The following is a 27,180-nucleotide window of genomic DNA, read 5'->3' on the forward strand; positions in this document are numbered from 1 at the left end:
GAATTTGGAAAAGAAGCATTTTTAAAATTAAGAGCAGCTGTTTTCAGTTTACTTGAGATGTTCCCTTTTGTTCTGCATTTTTTTCATTGCTATTATAAAGAGAAATACCCAGATACTCTATGGTTCTCTGTTCTTCATTCTGAAATATATTTTATTCCTCATCAGAGAAATCTTTGGAAAGACTGCTAAGATATTCAAAATGTAAAGTGAAGTTCATCAGATATCTTAAATTTGTAATGACAAGAATACTTGAAGAACAGAAAACTCCGTTATTTGCAAATGGTTCCTTGACATTGCTGGTAAACTACTTCAGGTTTCTTTTTTTTATCAATGCAAAGCCTGCAGCACCTGACATGATCATAAAAGAATTTAATGTGGGGCTTTCCTCCTTCCAATTCCACAAGCCGATCGCGTATTCTCAGCCTGGGTTCCCAAGATAGCGTTAGACTACAAATTCCCAGGCTGGGCAATGAGTAAAAACATGAGAACTGTATCCCCATGTTTGGCGATCTCGGGCTCTGAAAGACGGAGATAAAGAGAGCTAGATTTCTCTGCTCCGTTCACCTGCTCTCTCGAATTTACGTGCCAGACGGCGAAGAACCGCCGGCTGCGACGAATGTTTGATTTGCTATTTGCAAAGTTCCAACAATGTTGGTTTTAATCCCATGTACTACGAGTTGCAGCGTTTGGAGCGCAGAAAAGGTGCGGCGGCGGGCGGAGGTGGGATGCCTCGAGCGGGGCGGGAGGCGTCCTCGTCCCGCCCGTTTTCTCGGGCCAGGCGATGTCCTGGCACAGCCCAGCAGGTTCCTTTGAGGTTTTGAGAGTACCGCTTAAACGCGATAGGCGCGGTCCTATTGGGGATGCGACTGGGCGTACCAAGGCTCCACGCCCCCCCCCCTCCCCAGTCCACCCGCGACTGGAAGGGAACTTGCAGTTGCCCTCACAGAAGCTGCGCGTGAGGTTGCTCCCCTCCGCCCCCTCACACCCACCCACCCACCCACACACACACCAGTCCTCTCTCCCGCCAGTTTGTCTGCCGCCACGGTTTGCTCGCGCACTCCCTCAGGGTGGTGGTTGCTCCCTCGAGCCTCCCTCGCGCGCGCGCTGGCGGCGAGTTCCAGTTCGGACTCTGCGCCCAGAGGAGGACGTTCCCCGCGAAGGTCGGACGGAAAGAAGCGGTTGGGCTGCCCGGGCTTGGCCGAACCGGGAGGGCACGTCAAGCTCTCCTTCGCAGACCGTTTGGGAACGGAACAACCACCCGCGCGGACGTCTCCTTCGCTTCCCTTCCGCCATGGGGCTCCCCCTGCTGCTGGGTCTGCTGCTTTACCGAGCCGGTAAATTTGGGTCTGTGGGAGCGTCGTCCCTCGTCCCCTTCACCGCAGGGTTTAATCCCTATTGGGGAGGGAAGGGGTATTTTACTAACTCCTGGAGGCTGAAGGCTGCGTTGCCCGGGCTGTCGACGTCGCGTAAGACCGGGGAATCCCGTCTGTTTACTCCCCACAGCTCTCTTCAACCCTCCGCTCGTTTTAGGGCAACGGTTTAATTGTGTGTGTCCCGCCGCGCCTTTTTCTTCTTATCCGAAGACCGCCGCTTCTTGGCTTTCTCGCTTCCTTCGCCCTAAAGGGCGCTTTTGTTGCAATTCTGGGGACAGCTTGTTGGTTGTTAAGATAAAACTGCCTCTCGGAGGCTTCTTTCGGCCGAGCACTCTTAGGATCGGACGCCGAGGCGTCTCTTCTTCGAGGCTCGTCCAGATTTCTGGTCCGAGCGCGGGCTCTGTGATCCAGATTTGCGGCCGAGGGGGACGTTTGATCTTCTCCGGTGATTTGCCGGTCACTTGGGGTGTGTTCGGGTCAGGTGGGTCCCTGGGTTTGACGTTGTCGATGGGTGCTGTGCGGGAAAAGGAGAAGGTGTTGGAGTAGGGAGAGGTGGTGGAGGTGGAAATGGAAAATGGGCTAGTGACAGTTTTTCGTTCTCAGTGGCAGGCTGAGCAGTTCCAGTGCATAAACTTTCGTCAGGTGCCTGCCAAGATTTTGCGAGCTATAAAAGAGCAACGGTTTGTTTTTCCCAGCCAAAGAGCTGTTTACCAGCATGTTGTAAAAGCACTTTACAACAGGCAACTCATTCACTTTAAGTAATATGAAGAGAATTGTCCTAAGTTAAATTAGATCTCGGTGTTTTCAGAAGAGGGAATTTGAATCAAAGGGTTTTCATTCATGAGGCTTATAATTTTGGGTTTTGTTGTTTACGTTTTGCCTGTAATCTTCAACCACCACCGAAGATTTCCTGTGATTTCTTTCATGCTGGTCAGGGCAGTTTTACTGAACTGGGCTGAGAAAAAAAAAATCTCCCTAGCACACCAATTGAGAACCTTTGACTACTAGATGTTGGACTGAATATACCTTATGCTGATGCTGACTTTGGGGGGTTGCAATTCAGCAATGCCTGGAACCCAGGGATTTTTCATCCTAGGTTACCATTTGAGAAGATCCTTTCATCTAATCTAATATAGACAGTTCTTAGACAACTTAATCCATGCTAGGAAGGAGACCAGTCAATTTAAAAATAACCCATATATTTAATTTGCTAATAACCCAGGGAAATAAATCACACAACGAATTCAGATATCCTGAACAAGATCTGTAGGGTTCCTATATTTGACAAGATGCAAAAGACAGGTTGATTATATCCAGATTTGGGCATTTGCAACTGGGTTCCAAGAAGCAAACTTTTTCTATTCTTCTCCTCCATCCTTTTCCTCTCAAATGCTAAATTTAGAATTGGAGATACAGCTTTATAGGAAAGGTTGTTAACTGCATTTGTATTCCATCATTCCTGCTCAAGCAAAAGATGCTATACACACATTTCTCAATTCCCTTTTACCTTCACAACAATATTGTGTGGCAGCCTAATGTAGTCATTTATTTAAATATAATTCATGAATAAGCTGCAAGAAGGTTGTTACATTAAGCCCATAATGACTGAATTAACATATTGTATTATGTCTGAAACAGACCAATTAGATAATCACTGAGCAAAAGGTGTGAACCAATGAATGACCAGCCCCAAGTCAGCTTCTTGACTGAATAGGAATCTGAATTACATTCTCCCAACATTTCTAGGATGCTCTGACTAGATGTCTTATTCACTCGAACTGAAGAATATGTAGTTCTTCAGCTTTTGATAAAGAACTACATATTTGGAATAGTTTGCTGCTTCTATGGTGGTTCATCGGCTGGGAACAAATAGGATCAGAGGCAATCTTGTTCCAGCAACTGTTGTTTAGAAGGGTTGTCCCAGTTCGTGCAGATACTAAGTATATACTGTATAGCCATCAAGATGAATACACCACATTGTAACAGTAATTTTTAGAAAAGAATTAATGGCAAAATACATTGTAGCCTCTTCGCTAAGTTCTGCCATTGACTTTGGCTAGGTTCTCACATCATACTAAGTCAAACCCCCAAAACAATACAAGGGTATACCATGCAATTTGAACCTAATATTTATGTACAAAAGAGCTTGTTTTAACATTAAGTCTGTTAACATTTTTCTGTATTGAACTCATGGAGGAAATCACAGTTATGACTTTTCTAGCTGCTTCTGGCAGAGAATTAAAATGATATATAATTATATTATTATATTAAATGCTATATTAAAATGATATTATATATATATATATATATATATATATATATATATATATCTTCTATACATTGCATATATAGCGAGAAACAATTAAAAAGGCAAATGTTTCCCTGCCTAGTTGTGTCAAACTCTAGGGGCAGCGCTCATCTCTGTTTCTTAGCTGAGGGAACCTGCGTTATAGGAAGACCTTTCCATGATCATGTGGTTGGAATGACTATATGCCGAGGCACATGGAATGCTGTTATCTTCCCACTAAAGTGGTATTTGCAAAAATAATTATTCTCTCCTTATAAACTTTGACATTTCTCTGAAATATTTGTTACTTTTTATTTTTATTTATCATCCCAGCCCAAACTCATAACATGTGGTGAATTAGAGGTATAAAGGTTGGTGAAATAGGTTGTAGGTATCATTGCTCAATGAAGAAAATATATGCTAAAAAATATACTGTCCGATGTTATCAGATGTATTCCATTGACTGACAAATCCAAGATTATTTCCAAAATATCTTAATGTATCTTTAAACAATTGCAGAAATATCTTTTAATACACTAATTCAGTTTCTACCGATGTTCTCTTATCAATATTTTTCCTTTACATGTATATTATGTACAGCATATAGAATCAAAATATTCAAGTGACCTTTTGGGGGAATTCCAAAATTCCAAAATACTGTATTCTAATTATGAAATCTGATTTCAGTTAGGTAGATTAGCTATCAAAATTTAAAGTACAAAACAAAGTATAGCATGTAGCTTAAATGAAATAAAAATAGGAAGTAATAACACAAAATACAAACAGAAGAGGCTTTTTTATTGAATCAGTCTTAAAGAAAAGTTTGAATGGTATTTAAAAACCTCTATTACTTAATCTGCCTGGGAATTTGTGGGAATTGTTTGAGAAACGATGCTATAGACATATTTGAGGAACATAAATAGATCATGAATTACTCATATGCAAGTTCCAAGTTAAGCTAGAGCAGAAGAATAAAGCCAATTTCTATGTGGTGGTCATTTCCATACGATTTTGAAACCCCCCCCCCCCACACTATTTTCAAGGGCAACATCAGAAACTAATTCAAAACCTGAAAGTCATATATAGAGTACTGGAAGAACTGTGGAGTAAAATCAAAGAAGTTGTTAAGGTTGAACATAAAAAGAGACAACCAAAGACCAAGAAACAGAAGAAGCAAATTGGATGATAGATCAAATAGTGGAAATTGCCAATAAGAGAAAAGAAGCTAATCCAAGAAAGACCAGGAAGGAACTTGTTTAAGGAATTTAAGAGCTATTTGAAGAGACAAAGAGCAGTATTGCTAAATATTGATATAGAGAGGGATAAACAAGGAAAGTCTTTCAAAAGATTTATAATCTTAGAAGGAAATTCCAACTTTCAAAAGGATGAAATGTTAAAGGATGCCAGTAAGCAGATGGAAACTGATTCCGAGAAGATCAAACAAAAATAGAGAGAATATAATAAACTTCAATACAGTAGAATGCTTGTATCCAAGGTATCTTAGAAGACATTCCGCATTTACAAGAAATTGAGTAAAGGTTCTGACAAACAATGTGAGTAAATCTGAAGAATACTATAGTAACCAACTGTGGAAGAGGTCAATCTGTGAACCAAGGCCAGAGAGAGGGGTGGGGGAGAGATAGAGAGAGAGAGAGAGTATTAACAGACCTTGAAAACTATTATACAAATCCTTAATTAAAATTAGGGGACTGAAGTCTAAAACATATAAAGAACAGTTACAGGAACTGGGTTCCTGTAAAGAGAAGGACCAGGGGAGACACGATAGCAGTGTTCCAATATTTGAGGGGCTGCCACAGAGAGGAAGGGGTCAAGCAGGGGTGGGTTTCTACTGGTTCTGTCCACCTCTGTAGAACTGGTAGCTCTGAAGGGCAGCAGACGTAGAACCAGTTCTATGTCTGCTGATGTTTTTGCCCGCCTGCCCACCTCTTACCTGATCTTTATTTCCTGATTTTTCAACTTCAGCTGCCGAACGAGGCACAGCTGCAGTTTTAAAAGCAGGAAAAGAGGGCTGTTTCAAAGGCTGCTCCTCTGCACGCAGCTGCTGATGACAATTTACAGGCGCATGGCTCGCAGCCGGCAGGGAAGCTCGTAAATCCCAAACTGATAGTTAACCCTGTCATATCCCACCCCTGGAGTCAAGCTATTTTCTAAAGCGCCTGTAGGCCAGACAAGGAATAATGGATGGAAACTGAACAAGGAGAGATTTAATCTGGAAATAAGGAGAAACTTTCTAACAGTGAGAACAATCAACCAATGGAACAGCTTGCCCTCAGAAGTTGTGGGAGGGTCATCACTTGAGACTTTCAAGAAGAGATTGGACTGCCGAAGAAGGTGGAGCCTCCTCGCCGACAGACGGTAGATCGCAACTCTCTGCGGCTATCATTCGTGCTCTTTCGTCGGAGAGCCCCAATCATTCTGATTAGGGGCTGAAACTGCCTTGGAGGGGCAGCGGAGTAAGAGGAAGCAGCAAGCCTGATTGTGGGGAGCCGCATCTCCTCCCCCCCCGGGCTTGGTTTTTTTTCCTCCCGAAGACTACTGCAGCGATGGTCTAAAAAGAAGAGATTGGACTGCCATTTGTCAGAAATGGCAGATAGATAGGGGGATGGACTAGATGACCTACAAGGCCCCTTCCAAATCTGATTATCTGTATCTGTATTAATTTTTCACATGCTAGGAAGCTAATGCTTAGGATTATCCAATGCAAATTACAACTCTCCGTGCAAATAGAGGTGCCAGATGTTCAAACTGATTTTATAAAAGACGAAGTAATAAGAGAAATCATAGCTGAATAATTGAGAAAACAAAGGAAAACCAAAAATAAATTGGTATATTCTCTATGAAAACAAAATTTAGAATTTGAAGAAACAAAGAATGGAAAGAATGTTGATATTTTTGTACTTTATTACTGGAGACAATTCTTGAAACAACCACAGCTGGCCCAGGACAAACAAACAAATCCAATAAAAGATAATATTTTTATTTATTTATTTGATTTGTCAATCGCTTACAAGATAATAGGTATAAGTACAAACATGAGTAAGAATACAGGAAATAGGTACAAATAAATGGGGACAATAGGACAAGGATGGTAGACATGATTGTGCACTTATGCACGCCCCTTACAGACCTCTTAGGAATGGGGTGAGGTCAATAGTGGATAGTTTGAGGTTAAAGGAGTGGAGGTTATTTGTAGTTCAGTGTAGAAATTAGGGGTTCTTGGTGCTCTATGATCTTGGTTATTTTTTTGCAGATATTTCATTACCCAAACTAAATGAAAAATACAACAAATCAATTTAGAGTTCTTGTAACACAAATGACCACACTATGAGTATCATATTTTGGAAACATTACACAAACACCTACACCCTGAAGAAATTTGTAAAGCTGGGAAAAGTGGAAAGAAAGGACAACAACAAACGGGAAGATGGATTGACTTAATTACAGTAGCAACTAGACAACATGTATCTGCCTTGAAAGTAACCCACACTGAAGTGTCAAACATCAGGAGCTGATCACAGGAAATGGTTTATGATACTTTTTATTCAGACATAAAGTGATTTATGATAATTTTTGTGTCATAAAATGTTTTCTAAAATTTCAAGTCCCCACATATGCAAAATAAATAAATAAAAAGTGGTGCTCTCTTTATGTAAATGATCTTATTTTGGACAAGATCTTAGTGATAACTTATGTTCTGGGTGATAACCTATATTCAGGATTACTTCTAAAGTTTCTACCTTGAAACTTTGAGTAATATGAGTAATAACTGAGCAATCTACCTGTATTGAATTATACCAAGGAATCCAATGCTACTGTGCTAGATCGAAGTCTTGCTACCACTATATTAACTCATGGCCAATGCAGAAGTAGAAGAGAGGGACAGAGCAAAGTTAATATATTTCTTCTCCAGTGATTATGGCCGCAACATTGGAGTTGACTTGCCAGAAGTTAAGTTAAAATAACTTAATCTATTCATGGTAATTGTAATGGTTCAAATATAATACAATACCATGGAACATCTCTTTGTTGTATGAAAAAAAAGCATAAGAATTGGACTATAGAGCAGAATACCAAAAGGACAGGTTGATAGATGCCAACTAAGGAATCTATCAACATTGCTAAGGGCAAGGTTCAATATTCAGTACTAAAGAATAATCCTGTCTTTTACCATTTAAGAACTTGAGCAGCTGCTATTCTAAAATATCATTATTCAAAAGATAAGAGTACAGTGGTTAAAATAGGAACGTTGAACTCTCCAATAAAAATGCACATATTAATAAAAGAAAATTCATGCGTATAGCCCTAATTATATGAACAAGGGGAAAGAATCCCTAATTCTCCTCCATGCTGCATCGAGAGCCCAGGATGGGTTGACTCCTTCCTATGATGTCATAGCTGAGTCTGTACTAAGATATAAAAGCCAGCCCCCAGGAGAGACCTCAGCTTTTGACTCAGCTCCTTTCGGTCAGTAACTGTGTCTCTGAAAGCGTTCTGTTAGATAAGCAATCACCAGCGATCTTCAGTACTTTTTTCCTCTCTTCAAGCAGCTCCCAGGGATCTGGGCAGCTGCTCTTTCAGGAGAGCCCTGCAACGTTGGGAGCAGCGTCACAGAGCTCTGTGCAGGCAAGCTGGGCAGCGTCTGCAGACTTCGCCCACACCTGCAGTTTGGAGCGATCGTAAACACGATTGGCAAACTGATAAGAGCTCCAGCCAGCTGATCGTGTAGCTGGTTGCTGTGTTTTTCCCTTGCTGACTTTGCTTGGGGCTGTGTATAGCCTAAGGAGAGATTCTTCAAACTTGGAGCCTGTTTTCCTGTAGTCAGTGGCCATCTTGGATTCAAGCCTTCCACCACGAGGTCAGCAGCCATTTTGTAAGCCCGGGGGCCATTTATACCCTAAGGGGATTAATAGAAAAATTTCTAAACAGCTTCTTTCCAACTCAAGAGCCTTTATTTTACAAATGGAGCAAGATAAGGCTCAGGCAGAGCTTTCCCCCCCAGTGGAACAGTCTCTTAAGGCCAATAGGAGAAAAAGACGTAGGCAATGCACCCAATCAGTCCAGAGGGAGGTGGCTGCTAAAATCAAAGCTAAGGCTCTAGCTTAGAAGCTAAGAAGGCAACTCAGGCTGAATTGAGGGCAGAGAAGCGCAGACATGTAGCTCTAGAGAGGCAGTTCAACAGAACTATTCAACAGAAAGGAGTGCAACTACAGCATGTTTCAGGTGATACTCGTGGGCCCCAACCAAGCCTTCCCAGGGGAGGAGAAGTTATTTATGAGCCTTTCCATCCTCCATCCTGGTTTCCTGAGGTTCTTGCTGTACAGTCAGATCCTCAGGATTTAAGCAGATCTGGGTCTTATTTCCAACAGGCTTCTGTGCCCTTCAAACCTACTCTCTTCAGGCCATTACTCAGCAAAGCCTTGGTCACTGCCAAGCTGTCGCCAGAGGAAGTGGCTCCTGAGCCACAAGGAAATCCCTCTAGCCAAGGGGATTTGCTCTTCTTCAAGCCTGTAGTTCATGCCGGGGTTTTGCCTTCTCCCATTTTGTTCCTGGACATGGTCAAGAAACAGTGCGCTTCTCCTTAGGCACGTCCTTGCCCATCTTCTCTAGATAAGCATTTCTTTAATGTCAATGCCCTGGCAGTGCCCTGGCAGTGCCTTCTGTTGACATTCCGGTTCTGGCCTCGTTCTCATCTTCTGCTACTCCCACGGAGCCAGAAGATATCCTGAAACTGGATGATAAACGTTCCAAACAGACCCTCAAGCACAATCACTAGGCTGCTGCTTGGGCTGTTCGGGCTTCAACAGCAGCATCCTTCTTCACCAGGGCATCCATACGGTGGCTGCGCTAACTCCAGAATAGATTGCCTGCTTCTGACCTTCGGTCTCACCAAGACCGTAATAAGATTATTGCAGCGGTGGAATTCACTGTGGATGCCACTCTCAATTCCGCCAAATTTGCATCCAAGGCCATGGCATCTTCTGTAGCAGCAAGAAGACTTTTATGGCTCCAAAATTGGCAGGCGGAGTCATGCTGAAAATGGAAGCTGGCTTCAGTTCCTTTAGCAGGCGACAAGCTTTTTGGCGATGCTCTGGAACCTTATCTCATTGAAACCAGAGATAAACGTAAAATTCTCTCTTTCTCTGGGAAGTAAGCCGACTATCGCTCTGCTCCTTATCACCCTCCTGCCTTCCGAGCGGAGACCTCATCTCGCTTTCCCCGCTCTCACAGGCCGTACTCCCAATGCCAAGACCAACATGGGGGGAAGCATCGGGCAGGCAACCACCTTCTACTGGTAAACGGCCCTTTCGGGGGGGAGGGGGTCATTCCTTCCGTTGCTCTAAGTAATCCCTCGTTCTCCCCACCCATCAGAGGTCGCCTAGCCTTTTTTGCCTCCAAATGGGAGGAGTCAACGACGGACGCCTGGGTGCTCAGCACTATTAGGTCAGGGTTACAATTGGACTTCCTAACCCCACCCCCCACCAAAATTTTTTTGATCTGTCCTGTGTCTCGGGACATTTCCAGGCAGGCCCTCATGAATCAGGCCATTCAGCACCTTCTTGACATCAGGGCTATTCAACCTGTTCCCCCGTCTCAAGGGGGACGTGGTCTTTACTCTCACCTTTTCATTGTTCCCAAAGCCTCAGGGGGGTGGCAAGCCATACTTGATCTAAAATTTCTCAACCAATTTGTAAAATACAGGCGATTTAAAATGCAGACTCTGCATTCTATTTTAGAGAGCGTTCGGGAGGGCGACCTCCTCTCTTCCATTGATCTCACTGAGGCTTACCTACACATCCCAATTTGGCCTCATCATCGCCAGTTTCTCCATTTCTCTTATCAGAATACCCATTACCAGTATCAAGCACATCCCTTTGGCTTCTCATCGGCTCCAAGGGTCTTCACAAAGGTTCTGGCAGCATTGGTGGCATCTCTGCATTCTATTCCAGTGAGGATCCAATGCTACTTGGGTGACATTTTGATTCTTTCCTCTTCCATCCTTGCGACCCATCGGGATCTGCAAATTACCCTGTCATGTCTCCAAAGCCACGGATTTTCCATCAACACCAAAAAGAGCCAGCTCTCTCCCACAACCAAATTGCAACACTTGGGAGCAGTCATCGATACCATGTTGTGCCAGATTTTCTTGTCCCCAGCTCGTGGAAAGAGCCTTGCAGAGATCATCAGCCAGATCCAGCAATAACAAATTGTCCCCCTGTCGCTGCTGTCCAAACTTCTGGGGGAGATGGTTTCCTGTATTGGCATCGTCCTGTGGGCTCGGCTCCTCTCCCGACCCCTCCAATGGTTCCTGCTTCTCTACCTGCTTCCCTACCCTACTCATCCATCAAGGTCTCACTCCCGCCACAAATCCAGAGATCTCTCAGTTGGTGGCATTCCCCGTCAATCTGGAGGGGACTCCTGTTCAGGGACCCAGACAGGCTAGTGATAACCACCGATGCCAGCCCCCTGGGTTGGGGTTCCCATATGCAGGGCCAGATACCTCAGGGCGTTTGGTCCAGATCAGAGCAGACCCTTCCCATAAATTGGCTAGAGCTCAGAGCCATTTTTTTGGCGCTCAAGCATTTCAGGCAATCAGTGACCGGCTCTCATGTTCTCGTCCTTACGGACAACATGGCCACAAAGGCTCATGTCAACCGGCAAGAGGGGGACGAGGTCCAAAGCCCTCATGAGAGAGGCTCTACGGTTGGGATTATGGTCAGAGGAATACCTGTTGTCGATCTTGGTGGTCCACATCTTTGGGGTCGACAACTCCCAGGCTGACTGGCTCAGCAGGAGCCTAGTCGACCAGGCAGAATGATCCATTCCTCTGTCTCTATTCAGGGATCTTTCCCTCAGATTTGGAACACCGGAGGTGGGTCTTTTCTCCACTCCTCAAAACGCCCAAGTCACCAGATTCCTTGCCAGGGAGCAGAGGGGACCAATGCTCTTCGGTGCAGATGGTCCAAGGGTCTCCTCTATGCCTTTCCCCCGCTTCCCATCATTCCGGCAGTAATTCGGAAGATGTTGGAGGAACGTGCGGAGCTCCTCCTCCTGGCACCCTATTGGCCAAGGAGGCCCTGGTTTGCGGACCTGGTCAACTTATTGGTGGCTTCTCCTTGGAGGATCCCAGCCCATCTAATCTCCCTTCACCAGGGGGCCCTGCTCCACCCAGAGCCCCAGTGGTTCAAGCTGACCATGTGGCACTTGAGCGGCAGCGGCTAGAGGAGGCTGATCTTCCTGAAAGGGTCGTCATCACTATCCTGGCTTCTTGCAAACCTTCTACAAGGCGCATCTATGATGCCACCTGGAAGGCTTTTTCCCGATGGTGCTCAGGGAGGGTCTTTCTCCTGCTTCAGCCCAGTTGGCAGAAGTTCTTAGCTTCCTTCAGCATGGGCTGGAGAAAGGTTTGGTCCCCAACACCTTACATAGGCAGGTTGCGGCCCTCTCCTCGGTCCTTTCATGGAGTTCGCTTCCTTCCTTATCCCATCACACTTCAGTCAGGAGGTTTTTGAAAGGGGCTTCCAACTTGCACCCTCCAGTAGATCACAGGTATCCTTCCTGGGACCTTCAGATGGTCCTTAATGCCCTTACAAAGCCCCCCTTTGAACCCCTTAGAACAGTGTCTCTCCGTTTCCTGACTCTGAAGGTAGTGTTCCTTGTTGCCATCACTTCTGCCAGGAGGGTTTCCAAGCTTGCTGCTCTTTCCATCAGACAAGACCTTTGTTCCTTTCACGATGATAGGGTTATTCTTTGTCTGGACCCCTCATTTATTCTGAAGGTTAACACCTGGTTTCACAGGTCCCAGGACATTGTTTTACTGACTTCTGTCCTCTCCTGCACCATGACTTAGAGCGGCAGTGGCACACACTAGACATAAGAAGGGCTCTTAGAATATACATTAAGTGCACTTCCTCCTTCAGGAAGTCGGAAGCCATGTTTGTTCCCTTTTTCCCTTCTCACTTGGGGCACAAGGCCTCTTCTCCTACTATTAGCAGGTGTGTCAGGTCTTGCATTAAGCAGGCCTACAAAGCTGCGGCCCTTTCAATTCCCCGAGGTCTGACAGCGCACTCTACTAGAAGCATAGCCACTTCTGCTGCCTGGGTGACCCAAGCATCCTTGGAGGAGATTTGTCATCCAGCCACATGGATATCCCTGTCTCCTTTAATCAGACACTACGGTCTGAATGCTTTTGCCTCAGCGACTGCAGCATTCGGCAGACGGGTGCTTCAACGAGTGGTTCCACAGTCGATGTGATGAGCCAGACGAGGACCTACCTGTGGACATGCAAGCTTTGGTATGTCCCATCCTGGGCTCTCGATGCAGCATGGAGAAGAATGGGCGTTGGTAGAAGTTACCGTGAACGCCCTTTCTATCTATGCTGCGAGAGAGACCAGCCCCTCCCTTGATTCGTCCGGAGAGGGTAAGACATATTTCTGTATTTATTTTGGGCTTTCAGAGACACCTTTCAGTCTGTCAAGTATCTTCGCCAAAGCTGGGGTCTCTCCCGGGGGCTGGCTTTTATATCTTAGTACAGACTCAGCTAAATGACATCATAGGAAGGAGTCAACCCATCCTGGGCGCTCTCGCAGCATAGATAGAAAGGGCGTTCATGGTAACTTCTACCAATGCCCATTTATACTGAATAACTATGAAAATGTTTTAAATGGTAACAAACATTGTTACCATTGTTGGTGGACTGCAATGACATCAAGGCTCCTTTAGTTCTAAATTAGAATAAAAGAACTTGAGACTTGAAAGCTTCTTTAGAAAACAGGGATGAAAAATTGATTGCAGGATGAATACTTGAACCATTAGTATCTCTGTTATGTTTGTTATTTGTTTGCTTTTTACTGAGAAATAAAAACTTCTTACTGGAACTTTGTTTCTATATATGGTAGCTGCAGTGAGATTATTATATGTTCAAATTGTACAGCAATGGAGGAATGGTTGGTGAAGATGGCAAAATTTGCAAAGATGGCTAAATTGTCTTTCTTGATTAGAGAAAAGGCAATATCTAAATTTGTGACTGACTTAATGTTTTTTGCATTAAACAGAAAAAATGCACTCATGATGTGGTTTTGATGATTAGAAAGAAATTAGATAATAGAAGTAAATGAGTTTTTTTATAATCCTAGAGCAAGATACAATTTTGTAATTCTTATATTTACTACAGAGGAAATCAAAAGCTTTCATTTTATCTTTTCTTTCTGTAATTTGGCTTTTTTCTCTCTCTTTGTTTTCTTCATTCTGTATTAGTTTGTGTTGATTTTTATGTTTTCTTTAAAATTTTAAATAAGATTTATATATAAAAAAGAATCAAAACATCAAAGTAATTTTTTAAAAAATTAAGAAATAACAGAAAATAAAAAATAATTAAAATGGAATAAAAGTATCACACATCATGTTTGTATGTGCATTTCTTAATACAGACATTTTAACTAGCCATATTTAAAATTTCAAAGCAAAATGATATTTGTACAGATCAAGCTAATCTGTTGGTAAGAATATTGTTAATATAGCTAATAAATGATGTTCACAGTTGAATATTTTTGTAGATTTTTTCCAAAAACACTCTACTGTTGTGCTTAATTTTTAACCAGAACAAATGCACATACTTTTAATATAGTTAATTGAATTAATTGAATAAAAGTTGTATTTCATGGAGTCATGGAATGTTGATCACTCTGATGTTGCCCCATTTTCAGTGTTTTACAGTGACTAATCTATTAATAACACATTAAACCAATGAATTCATTTATATTTCTCAGGAAATATGAAATAAATAATCAAAAAAGTTTATTGTAAAAGATGATTGGGTAATTTTACCAATTTCCTCAAAAACCTGTTACTAATTGGACTTGTTTATCTAAATGTAGCGGTATGCTTACAACTGTGCCTGCATAATCTAGAAAGATTATAATTTATTTACTGTCATTTACTATCATTTTAACATTAGTACTATTACCTATATGATATCTTCATGATCAGTTCTTCTTGCCCCATTGAAGTAAATTTAAAAGAGATTCTGTGCCACAAAAAAACTCTAATAATATTAATCAAGTTCAGATACCAGCTTATCCTTGCAAAGTTTTTAAAGACTTGTGTAAGAGTTTTATAATATACTGTATTATTACCAAGAATTCCTTGCTTTTAAGTGAAGCAGGTCTACATCATTCTTCAGCTGTTCTTAAAGCTCTTAATTGATGCAATCTAGATAATTATGAAGGAATTATTGAACTTGACTCACTTGAAACCAAATAGAATATGAAATTTGGAAGGCTTCTTTGGTAACCAACAGTATGAGGTGAGAAGTTGGCTGCAGTATGTATATACTGTATAAAATGACATTCCTTCTTTTTTCCAAACAGGAGGATTTCAAGTTATGTCCTTTGAGCAGCCAAACAACTGTGTAACAGCTGAGACCCTTTGTCTAGCTGAGCCTTCCTGCAGTGCAACCTATCAGATCTTGCAAAACTGTTCCCAGCATCTTTCTAAGAACAGTTACATCTTTCTGCACCATGAAGCCAAGAACAGATGCACAGAGGCACAAATAAAAATGAGAAATAGTCATTTTCAGCACTGCAAATGTCATCAACATGCACAGAAGAAGGAAGATCGGTGCTTGCAAATCTACTGGGCTGTTCATTCAACTTTAACACAAGGTGTGATAGAAACTTGATGATGATTGATTTTCTTGTATCACTAGAGGTAACAGAAAAAAATACCCAACATTCTGGTAGAAATAAATGCTTAGACCTAAGAGGAAAATAACTAGCATCAATGTCTGCAATCTTATTACGGTCTTTCCCAGATTTACCATTTGAGACTTTTAAATAAAGAAGCTGGAGACTGAAGTCCAACCCTCTTATGCTCAGGACCATAAGGAGCACTGTATATCATAAGAAGTTATAATCTGTAAGTTAGGCTTGCAATTACAGGCATATGTTTTATACCTTAAAAGATAAGGATTACAATGCCACATTTTGGCAAGGACAAAGAGGTTGTTGTTGTTCAGGAAGAGGAAAAAGGGTGAAGGACTGGACTCAAAGGCCCCATTTGGAAGTATCCTCTTTTCTTAAGATTAGCCCTCAGACTGAGCTATTTACAGGAGAGAGCAAAGATGACTTTTGTTGTACATATCTCCATTGGAATCCCATTGGCAGATTCCCTGGTTCTAACTCAACAGAAACTACCTAGATGCTTGACACAGCATGGCTAGCTAAAAATCTTTATTGCATACTGGATGAATTCCCTTTAAGCAAGAGGTCACCTGTCAATATGTGACTGTTGTCCCTTTTTATACCCATTGTGGTTTAAATTTAGCACTACCCACACATACAGATCCCCTTCTCACAACTCCCCCCTCCTACACACACATTCCTTTCCTGGTCAAGGTTGACTCAGCCTTCCATCCTTCCGAGGTTGGTAAAATGAGGACCCAAATTATTGGGGGAAATATGCTGACTCTATATACTGCTTAGAGAGGGCTGTGAAGCACTGTGAAGTGGTAGATAAGTGCTATTGCTATTGCTATATACTCCATTTATATGCTGTAATATACTAGAGTGGAACAAAATTGAATAAATGGAAGTGTAAAATGTAAGAATGGAATAAATATAAATGTACATACTTATTTAGCTATTCTTTGACAGAAAGTCAGAGGTAATTCGGGAAAGGACCATTAATGGATAGAAATAAATGATCTTTGTATCTGAGCAAGTTACTGGATACATTAGCATAGGAGGCACAGTATAATTCTCCCTGGAGATAAAAGCAGGGCACCTATCTTTTATATAGTAATCTCATAGGATGTGCTAAATGTCTTGCCACTTAATCAAAGAAAATCTAGTTAATCCCAGATGATGATGATGTTACTGTTCAGTTATGTCTTTCAATTTCTTCCAATCTTGCACTATTCCTTTGAGTTTTTCTATTCTCTGGTTGTGTCAGCTTTGACTGTGTCTAGCTACCATACTCTTTGGCAGCCTGTTTTCTTTTACAGCAAACTCTTCCAAACATAATTACTTTCTCCAGTGAGTGTCTGTGCATGACATGGCCAAAATAATTGAGATGTAATTTTGTGATTTTTTTCCTTCTAGTGACATATCTGGTGTTATGCACTCCAGTACTTTCTTGTTGGTCATTTTTGCTGTCCACACAGGTGCCTTCTTCAGCACCATAGTTTATTATTATTAGCACATGGCATTGTTTCATTTAGCCAGGAGACTGCAGTGCTATTGCAGAGTAGCAGTTTATTTTATTTATTTTATTTTATTTTATTTTATTTATTTGTCAATTGTTTACGAGATAAGTAAAAGTGTATACATAATTATGAATACATGAAATGAGTACATATAAGAAAAATAAAAGAAAAATAAAAGAAACAATAGGACAGGGACGGTAGGCACGTTGGTGCGCTTATCTGTCAGTTTACCAGCTCTGTTGTAAGACATGCTTGTATGCTTCCCAAAGTGCACCACAGGAAGGAGAGCTGGCTTTGCACCAGAAAGAAAGTCAGGTGGCTTTTTCTGCAGGGTCATCCTAGCCCCTGCTCCAGCTGCCTTATAAATGGGCACCGCTAGGAAGGTTCAGAACAGCAGGAATCTGACTGACTGCATGGAGTACCAACATCCCCCCCCCCCATTGAAGTGTTACCTACTCACATAGAACATGCTTTCAAACTGTTAGGTGGACAAGCTGAGACGAGTGACAGGAGCTTACTCCCATCATACAGTGCTAGGACTCGAACCACTGGAACAGAGACCATTTCCAGGCACTGCTTTTTTGATGGCACACACTTTGGCTTTAACCTTCACCACCAACACTTCATGATCTAAACCACAATTAGCACGGATATGTGTCCTACATATATAATGTGAAGACAAATAATTGAAACAATTTTATTCTGGAATCTATGTTAAGAACCTAAAACATTACACTGCTTCATATTGTTTGTTTTAGATAAATAGTAACTTTGAGCATAATTCTACCATATATTATAATCTGATATTAGCAATTATTAAGTTTAATAATGTTAATATACAGACCAGTTGTCTTTTTATAATGTTTGCCTCCCAAACTAACTGTGTTGTTCACTGTGTAAACTGTATAATGTACCTTTGCTGTGATCAGGCAAGCCCATTTTCTAAAACTCTTGTTTTTAGATAATGGTTTCTCATAATCTCTTGGGAACCTTTTAGTACTTTAGCAGATAAAATTATATTTGTTTATGTTGTACAGATGACTTTCATTTGGAGGTGCTTCCCCATAGGGATATAGCAAACAAAGAAGCTGTGAAGACAAAATACAACAAGCTGGCAACTCGTGTCTCAGGTAGAATTTTTATCAACCATTCGCAATCTTTAGCATACTGCCTATAATCCCTTAGGACTAAGGTAGTAAAAAAATCGTACAAAGAAGTTAAATAAATTCAGGCCTCTTTTTTCCTATAAATTGCATATAAGGTAGATCTGAGATATAGGCAAAAATTTGACAAGCAATTTTAAAGGTGGCTTCAAGAACATTAAGACATAGAGGCAGACAAAGACACTTCTTTGAACCCCCAGTTTTCTACTCTAATCAAAACCATTACTTTCACAGAAAGAGAAGCCAAATTTCTTCCACTCTAATTAATCTCTAATTATTTTTTCCAAAATCAGATTCTCACCCATAAAATGTCTCCACAATTATATCTTCTACTATCAATCAATGCAAAACAAGATGCCACCTAAAACCAAAAGTACAGTATCTTCCAAATCCCTCACTTTATAATCTCCGCACATAAGATTATTACATCTAATTATATCTTATTATATTCTCAGATTTTTTTTTCTGCTCTTCTTTCCAGTTTCCAAAAGAATATTCCCCAGACACCTTTTCCTTTTCAACTAGCTAATTGAAGAACAACCGTTTCCCAGCCCAATTCTTTTATTCTGCAAAATCATCTAAGTCCAGAGGATATGTTGCCAACTCCAGCAGTTTATCCACTTGACTATAACTTCAACTATTGTTCAGACTACTGACAAAAATGTTGAACACTGAAGAACCTACCTTCCTCATGCAGTTCTCAATTCACTCAATAAATATTATAGATTTGCAGAAGGAAGAGGCATTATTTCAAACATTCCCACTTATTTTTTTCTTATTTCACAATTTATTTAATTAAGCCAGTGGTGTGTATGGCACTTTTACAGAGTTGTCCCAAGGAGCTTTCTGTCCTAAATTTGACATAATATAAAACACACAGAAAAAGAGATGGGTTAAACAGAAAAAGAATTCATCTTTGAATTGTAGAGAGATCCTGGCAATTGTCAGAATTCTGGCAGTTTTTGTTTAATATCCTTTGGCAAATCTTTTCTAGAGTTTACTGTTACTTCCTTGTGTTTCCTTGTGTTTCTATGGATTTATAGGTTCCCATAGAACCAAAGGTAGCTCAAATGCCTGCCTGTTTGCTGCTAATGTCTGCCAATTGGACCACAAATGCATGCGTCAGCGCTCACAGTATGCTCAGGCCTGCGGTACAGGATACCCTTGTGACCAACGCATATGCCACCGAAGTCTGAGGCACTTCTTTGAGAAGGTTGGTGTTGATTTCACCAAGAGGCTCCTGTTTTGTCCTTGCCAAGATGAATCTTGTGGGGAACGACGCTGGAAAACCATTGTCCCAGATTGTTCTTTCCTGAGCAGCATCAAGCCCAACTGCCTCTTCTTGCTGGAAGCCTGTCTCAAGGATAATGTCTGCAGGTGGGTCTAATGGAATAATTATCTGAATAAGTTTCATGGCATATGGGCATCTGAATATTAATGTCTATAAGATTAGTAAAATGGATGCATTACAATTCTGATAGGCGTGATGTACCTATTTAAAAAGTACACATGCTCACACAACCCATCCAGAAGTGGCCACAAGGGGTTTAGTATCATGTCCACCCATGTGACAGCAGTGTTTCACTACAATCTCTAAGATCCTTCATTATTTTTATGAAAATGGGGGAAAATATAGTGCAACTTCCCACTTTAAGAAAATTGCTTGATTTTGATTTACCCTATCAAATACTGGAAAAACTAATAAATAATTTCTGGGCTAATAAAGGGGTTTGTCATTCTGATAATTGTGTCTCCTGTCAGATCCCGGCTGGCTGGTTTCCAAGAAAAATGCAAATCATTACAGACATTCACAGATGGCTGCTCTGCACTGAATTATGCAGCATGCCTGCAGGCTTACATGAAGATGATTGGTACGTGTTGGATCTGATGGAGTTTATTGGGAAATCTTTTCTGACTTTCACCAGTGCTGTCCAAACGGTTCTCCATACTCCTGTCATAGACACCTCTATTTCTATAATCCTTTGCCTAGTTACCTCTAGCAACAGGGTGCTGAAATCAATACATCTTTTAATTTATTTTAGCAAGACTTATGCTTTCATCTTTGATAATAGTCCTTAATGTCTCACTGTAGAATATCCCCAACACAGGCAGTTAAATGACGATCAATACACTATATGGACCGAAATTTCTCTAACAAAAAGGTGGTGCAGGAAGTTTATTGAAACCAGCTTATTTCCAGATCAGAATTATGTAGTCTTAGGGTGCTGGCTAAAAAGTGTGATTCACCAGCTTTATTGCACATTTAAAGAAAATAGTTCTGTGGTTTTTGTATTCAGCCCTTTTGGTTTATGAATTAGAAGGTAAATCTCTGTTAAAACTATCTTGATTCCTTAAAACTATCTTTTAAAACTATTAAAATTACCTTGTAATTTCATGAACACATCAATGTAGCTTTCTTGGCAACAACACCTGACCTACTTTCTTCTGGGTTGTCTGATTTTATTTTATTGCTTTATTTGAAACAGGTACACCTTTGACCCCCAATTATGTGAGCAATTCCAGTACTGAGATCACACTTTGGTGTTCCTGCACAAACAGTGGCAATAATAAAGAGGACTGTGATCAAATCTTTAACTTATTTTCCAGAAACAAGTGCCTCAGTAAGTCAATATTGAATATGAATATCCGGGGTAGATCTTGATTTTTCTAACCCCAAAAAGTTTCCCAATGAAATAGATTGGCAGAGGATTCCATAGAGAAATGAAAGTTTAATTTTACAGTATGTATGCAGTGTAAAATTAAATTTGAAAGTTATTGCTAGAAGATTTTAATAAATACTCCATGTATATCCAGAGGTGGTATTCAGCAGGTTCTTACCAGTTCTGGAGAACCGGTAGCAGAAATTTTGAGTAGTTCAGTGAATCAGCAAATACCCACTCTGACTGGCCCTGCCCCCATCTATTCTCTGCCTCCTGAGTCCCACCTGGGTCAGCTGGGTCTTTTGTTGCCCCGCACAGGAGAATGGAGCTGGAAAGCAGGTTAGTGGGATAGGGAGGGAATGGGGATTTTATAATAACTTTCCCCCGGGAGTGGGCAGGGAATGGAGATTTTGCAGTATCCTACTATAACGCCCACCAAGCCACACCCACTGAACCGGTAGTAAAAAAAAAATTGAATCCCACCACTGTGTATATCCCACCAGTCTTTCAATGGTGGTCAGATTCATGACAGATATTCATAAAGATTGGAGAAATTCATGGAGGACAGATCTGCCTGGTACTGTTAGGATACTGAAATAGGATTCCACATTCAGAGACTTCAGATGAGATTTATTCATTTTTTAACATTTAGACCTTGCTGCAATCTCAAAGAATATTGAAAATATAAAAAATATGTTGCTCTTGCCTTCATTCCCTAGTTTCAACTTATCCAATGCCTTTAATTTCTTTCATATTTTGGAAAGAAAATTTGAAACTAAACTTTTATTCGGATGCAATATATTGCAATAAGCAATATACAATATATTGTGTATTGTATCTTTATCTCATTAATCATAATTAATAATTGTTACTTTATTAATATATCTGCATTCAGTAAGAGAAGTTGATGGTTCAGTAGGCATCAACTTCTTCTTTCTGCTGATACTGGAAAGAGACGGTCACCTGAGCACTACAAGTATATTTGTTTTCTTTCCCCATCGTTACTTATGCAGTTTAGAAAGTTAAGCCTTGTTAAGATAAATATTTTTCACTATTATAAAAGCGAGGTTATTGGTTTCAATTCTTAGTGTTTCGCCTTTTTAAATTGGAAAAAAAAATGCTTATGAAAAAAAGTTATTTGTGCTTCTTGATTAATTTTTAATTATGATTCATTATTAAATTATCTTATCTTCTTTGGAAGGGAAGAAAGCCATATGCCTGAACTTGATTGATAAATTCTAATCCCTGCCAAGCCTGGTGATATATTACACTGGGATAGTTTTCTTGATCAAGAGCAATTTACAGTGAGTTAATTGCCAAAATGCTCTTGCATTAAATCCAAAAATTGATGAATAAAGAAACTGCAGGTTTCTGTGTAGCCAAAGAAGTATGGAAAATGACTGCTAATTTTTGATAGAGACTTGTGAAAAAATATGCACAGCATATTTACTCTGCTAAAGCTAGAGCCTTCAGCCAATGGCTCAAAATTTGTATAATGGATGTATGAGCAGTTAAAGATCCTGAACTCTCCATATTCACTGTGTTACAGATAGTGCAATCCAATATCAGATGAATCTTGGCCAAAAGAATAAGGAGGTGCAGGACCACCCTCAATTCACCCCTTCCTCCAACATTCAAGGAGATGGCACCAGCACAATGTTCACTGAAAAACTGTATCAGGTAAGTTAATTATGTTAATTAAACAATACTGTATCTGAACTCAGAGATGTTATATGACTGTAAAATTACCAGCTTTCAGTTAAATATATTCTGAGAGATTTTCACCTTTGACCCAAAGAGGCCTCCAGAACATCCAACAGAAAAAAAGGGGAGGAAGAGAGAATTTAAATGAGATATATCCAATCAGAACTTAATGTTTTCCTTCTTTCTCTGTCTCCCTTCCTTTATAGGAACCTGAGGAGAAGGAGAAGAAAGATTCAGAAATTCTTACCCTCAACCAAAAATCAACCCGAAATTCTGAATATCCCAGAGCTCAGTTTTCCTCACTCATCTTGATCTTAACCTTAGTCTTCTTATTTCTTGGCCCACCTTAACCTAACCTGAATTTCATTGCTACTATTGTATATTTCCTTGAGAAGGGGAAAATGACAGTTTTATGCAGAGAGGAAGCATTGGTCCCTGCATATTTGTTTAATCTTCTATCAGCACAGTGGCTCTTTGACTCATTTTTGTACACAGCTGCAATAGAAGCCAGTGGAAGATAATGGGGAGTTCAGATTACCTCCTCCTCAAAAAAAAAAAAAAAGCAAGGGGATAGGAGATTCTAGGGAACTAGTTTTTAAAATCTAAATCACGGTAAAAATTTCATATTCCAAGATCCTCCTTGAGAAGACAAAGAAAAACTGGGTCATCCTTAGTCTGTTAAATGATGTACAATTTCTGGCCAAAGAAAAACCTCAACATCTGGATTGTTTTCAGGACTATGTGGTAGAATAGTCTTTTTTTTTCTAATCAGCCAAGGCAAAAATATTATATTAAGGGCATGATACTGAACATGGGTTCTTGTTTGCCCAAGTAATCTTAATGTATTAACTAAGGAAATTTAAATCACCTGAGCCAAGATGGATTTATGTATTTTTTTCAATAAAATGGATCTTTCTTAATAATAGCTATGAAATCCAGATTTTCACAAGAGTCCGCATGCAAGCTAAGATTTTACGCACAACAGATTCCTAGATGCATCAAATGTTGTTTGCCATAAGTTAGCATCCATCTCCTTACATATCTTTCTGAACATTGTGTAGAATTAAAAGTTATCCATGATCTGACAATTGTGGGTGTAGAAACTGTGATATTATATGTTGTTCTTTTAAATTGCAATGGTATGTTGTAAATGCTGTTTATAGATTTACTTATTTACATTTCTTATATGGACACTGCCATGAGAAACCTTCAAGTTTTGAAAGAACTATCAAGTAAACCCAGTAGTTCTTCACTGCATCTCTTTCCTTATTCTAAAGAACTGGAATGTTTTGGCTGTGAAGTTGCCTGTCATGCGCAAGGATTAAGACTGCTGCATTCCATAGTGGTGGTTATTCTATAACAAAGTTATAACACAACATATAATTGTAATAATTCTCTACATCTTAGCATGTTGTGCACTTTTTTATTGTGGCATAGATTTTGTCTTCTGAATGTGAAGGATGGAGGTTCATCTTCATTTACTGTATACTTACTATCAAAAAATGGAGTTCTTACTTGCACAGATTCTTACACCATTCTGCTGTAAAACAATGGCACCTATTATGGAAATTATAAAAGGATTTGTCCCAACTTTTTAAATTTGCAATTATATTTGTAAAAAAAAAATTGAAAGCATGGCTTATTTTTAAAAAAAGGCAAGAAATGATAAGTGTTATCAGAAGGAATATAACAATATTAAATCTTATTAATAATTTTTAAAACAATTCTGTTTGTAAAATAAAATATTAGAACATATTATAGACTAGAATTAAACATTTGGACTTCTGTACAAATTCTGAAGATGGGGAGCTATAGAATTCATTTAGATAAAGTTAATAATTTTGCAACAACAGGAATAGACTACAATTTCCATTAAGAATACGTGACAAAAATGCAAAGAATTGGAAAACCCTAAAATTAAATTTTGTAATAAGTAAATGGGTAAAGATAATTTTTAAAAAAATCAGCATTGTTTTCCATGATTGACTTTCTGTAGTTATTACATTCATAATAGATTTACAAGAGCTAGAGTTATAACAGGGCAATTACAAAACTGAACATCTGTCCTACACTGCTCAAAAAAATAAAGGGAACACAAAAATAAGACATCCTAGATCTGAATGAATGAAATATTTTTATTAAATACTTTGTTCATTACATAGTTGAATGTGCTGACAACAAAATCACACAAAAATTATCAATGGAAATCAAATTTAGCAACCCATGGAGGTCTGGATTTGGAGTTACACTCAAAATTAAAGTGGAAAAAAACACTCCAGGCTGATCCAACTTTGATGTTATGTCCTTAAAACAAGTCAAAATGAGGCTCAGTAGTGTGTGTGGCCTCCACGTGCCTGTATGACCTCCCTACAATGCCTGGGCATGCTCCTGATGAGGTGGCAGATGGTCTCCTGAGGGATCTCCTCCCACACCTGGACTAAAGCATCCCCCAACTCCTGGACAGTGTGGTGCAACATGGCATTGGTGGATGGAGCGAGACATGATGTCCCTGATGTGCTCAATTGGATTCAGGTCTGGGGAACGGGCGGGCCAGTCCATAGCATCAATGCTTTCGTCTTGCAGGAACTGTGGTATACTCCAGCCACATGAGGTCTAGCATTATCTTGCATTAGGAGGAACCCAGGGCCAACCGCACCAGCATATGGTCTCACAAGGGGTCTGAGATCTCATCTCGGTACCTAATGGCAGTCAGGCTACCTCTGGAGAACACATGGAGGGCTATGCGGCCCCCTAAAGAAATGCCACCCCATACCATTACTGACCCACTGCCAAACTGGTCATGCTGGAGGATGCTGGAGGCAGCAGAACGTTCTCCACGGCGTCTCCAGACCCTGTCATGTCTGTCACATGTGCTCAGCGTGAACCTGCTTTCATCTGTGAAGAACACAGGGTGCCAGTGGCAAATTTGCCAATCTTGGTATTCTCTGGCAAATGCCAAACGTCCTGCACGGTGTTGGGCTATAAGCACAACCCCCACCTGTGGATGTCAGGCCATCATACCACCCTCATGGAGTCTGTTTCTGACCATTTGAGCAGCCACATGCACATTTGTGGCCAGCTGGAGGTCATTTTGCAGGGCTCTGGCAGTGCTCCTCCTGTCCCTCCTTGCACAAAGGCAGAGGTAGCGGTCCTGATGCTGGGTTGTTGCCCTCCTACGGCCTCTTCCACGTTCTGATGTACTGGCCTGTCTCCTGGTAGCACCTCCAAGCTCTGGACACTACACTGACAGACACAGCAAACCTTCTTTCCATAGCTCGCATTGATATGCCATCCTGGATGAACTGCACTACCTGAGCCACTTGTGTGAGTTGTAGACTCCATCTCATGCTACCACTAGAGTGAAAGCACCGCCAGCATTCAAAAGTGACCAAACCATCAGCCAGAAAGCATAGGAACTGAGAAGTGGTCTGTGGTCACCACCTGAAGAACCACTCCTTTATTGGGGATGTCTTGCTAATATGCTTTCCAGCTGTTGCCTATTCCATATGCACAACATTGATTGTGAAATTGATTGTCAATCAGTGTTGCTACCTAAGCGGACAGTTTGATTTCACAGAAGTGTGATTGACTTGGAGTTACATTGTGTTGTTTAAGTGTTCCCTTTATTTTTTTGAGCAGTGTATAATGAATTAAGTAAACTATAGGTTTTCAAGGGTGTGGTCCTGGTCTAGCATGCATGTACATCAACAAAACTTAGATGAACTTTCTTTTGTTCACTTGGGCTGCACTTCTGTTTCTTGAGGTCCATCCACACCTAGGGAAATAAGAAGACACATTTAGACTTCTCTATCCTTCCTCTAGATTGGAGGAGAATGTCCCAATCATTCCACAGGCTTCAAATACTTCCTATGTATATGTTAAGTGGGAGAACAAGATGTTGAAAAGTGTGGTATTACAACTACCAAGGTCAATGTTTATCAACTGTGCCAACTTAAGTTATATGGATTCAACTTCCAGAAATTCTACTGACAGGAGAATTCTGGGAGAAGTCCATAGATCTTAAAGTTGCCATGGTTCAGGAACATTGGCCTACTAGGACATGCCAGTGAGCATTTTCAGCTAAAGTATTGTTCCTCCTCTATTTACTTACATTGTTCTAATACTTATTTCATACTTCTTATATGGTTATATTGATTTTATTTCATATAATATTGAATACATCAACAACTCCCATGCCTCTCCTGAAAGGAGAAACTGCAGAACACTAGACATTCCTAAAATGTTATCAAATGTCTACAGTACAGTGCTTAGGTCTCTTGGCAAACATAAAAGAAGTGAGAGTATTCTGAATTGCTGTAATAAAAATTCCAATATCTTGTACATGTGATTCAGCTTATAATGTCAAAAATAAAGTTTACTTTACAACTCTCGGCATCTTCTTTTCCCCGCTAGAATTCAGCAAGAGATGTATTGAATGTCAGTACCTCTGTGATGATTCTACAATACAGACGGCACTTAATCTCAGTTATGAAAACAGAATTCTTCCTATAGCCTCATCTCTGTTTGCACTATTCAGTTGTGTGCATATAACTAGACCCAGAAAATATTATTCCTTTTGAAAGTAGGTTGTTACTACATGAGAGAGGTATTCCCCCAAAGACATGAAGTAAAAAGACACTCTTTTTCACATTGCAAGAATTAAGTTTCCTTTAGAGATTTTCCATATGTTAGAGCTAATTAAGATGTAGAAAATGCTAAGAGCTAATTGTTCACATGACTACAGAATTGGAAAAACATCTGATTTAACATT

The 27,180-nt window shown here is 40.4% G+C and overlaps 1 protein-coding gene across 2 annotated transcripts; it reads left to right on the plus strand.

The window, feature by feature from the left end:
• Positions 1-444: 444 nt before the first annotated feature.
• On the plus strand, positions 445-26,795 carry LOC113454755 (GDNF family receptor alpha-4-like). Of its 2 annotated transcripts, none has more exons than XM_087924136.1 (8): positions 445-702; positions 15,048-15,341; positions 17,920-18,012; positions 19,089-19,422; positions 19,807-19,916; positions 20,532-20,666; positions 22,255-22,385; positions 22,616-26,795. In XM_087924136.1, the coding sequence occupies exons 1-8, from the start codon at positions 666-668 to the stop codon at positions 22,757-22,759; spliced, it is 1,278 nt and encodes a 425-aa protein (XP_087780262.1). In that variant the 5' UTR covers positions 445-665; the 3' UTR covers positions 22,760-26,795. The 2 variants fall into 2 exon arrangements, with proteins under 2 accessions (XP_087780262.1, XP_026581881.2); XM_026726096.2 differs by having other exon boundaries at positions 702-1,334.
• Positions 26,796-27,180: the final 385 nt, after the last annotated feature.

The sequence above is a fragment of the Pseudonaja textilis genome, chromosome 2 (assembly GCF_049901715.1).
Source record: "Pseudonaja textilis isolate UNSWEBS1 chromosome 2, rPseTex1.2, whole genome shotgun sequence".
In the NCBI taxonomy this organism is placed as follows: domain Eukaryota; kingdom Metazoa; phylum Chordata; class Lepidosauria; order Squamata; family Elapidae; genus Pseudonaja; species Pseudonaja textilis.

What these genes read in the sequence shown, in the direction of transcription:
- LOC113454755 (XM_026726096.2), top strand. Translation starts at nt 782, where the DNA reads ATGTCCTGGCACAGCCCAGCAGGTTCCTTTGAGGTTTTGAGAGTACCG. An exon ending in GCTGGCAACTCGTGTCTCAG is followed by an intron (nt 18,013 to 19,088) that starts GTAGAATTTTTA and finishes ATGGATTTATAG; the next exon opens with GTTCCCATAGAACCAAAGGT. An exon ending in TTCCAGAAACAAGTGCCTCA is followed by an intron (nt 20,667 to 22,254) that starts GTAAGTCAATAT and finishes ACTGTGTTACAG; the next exon opens with ATAGTGCAATCCAATATCAG.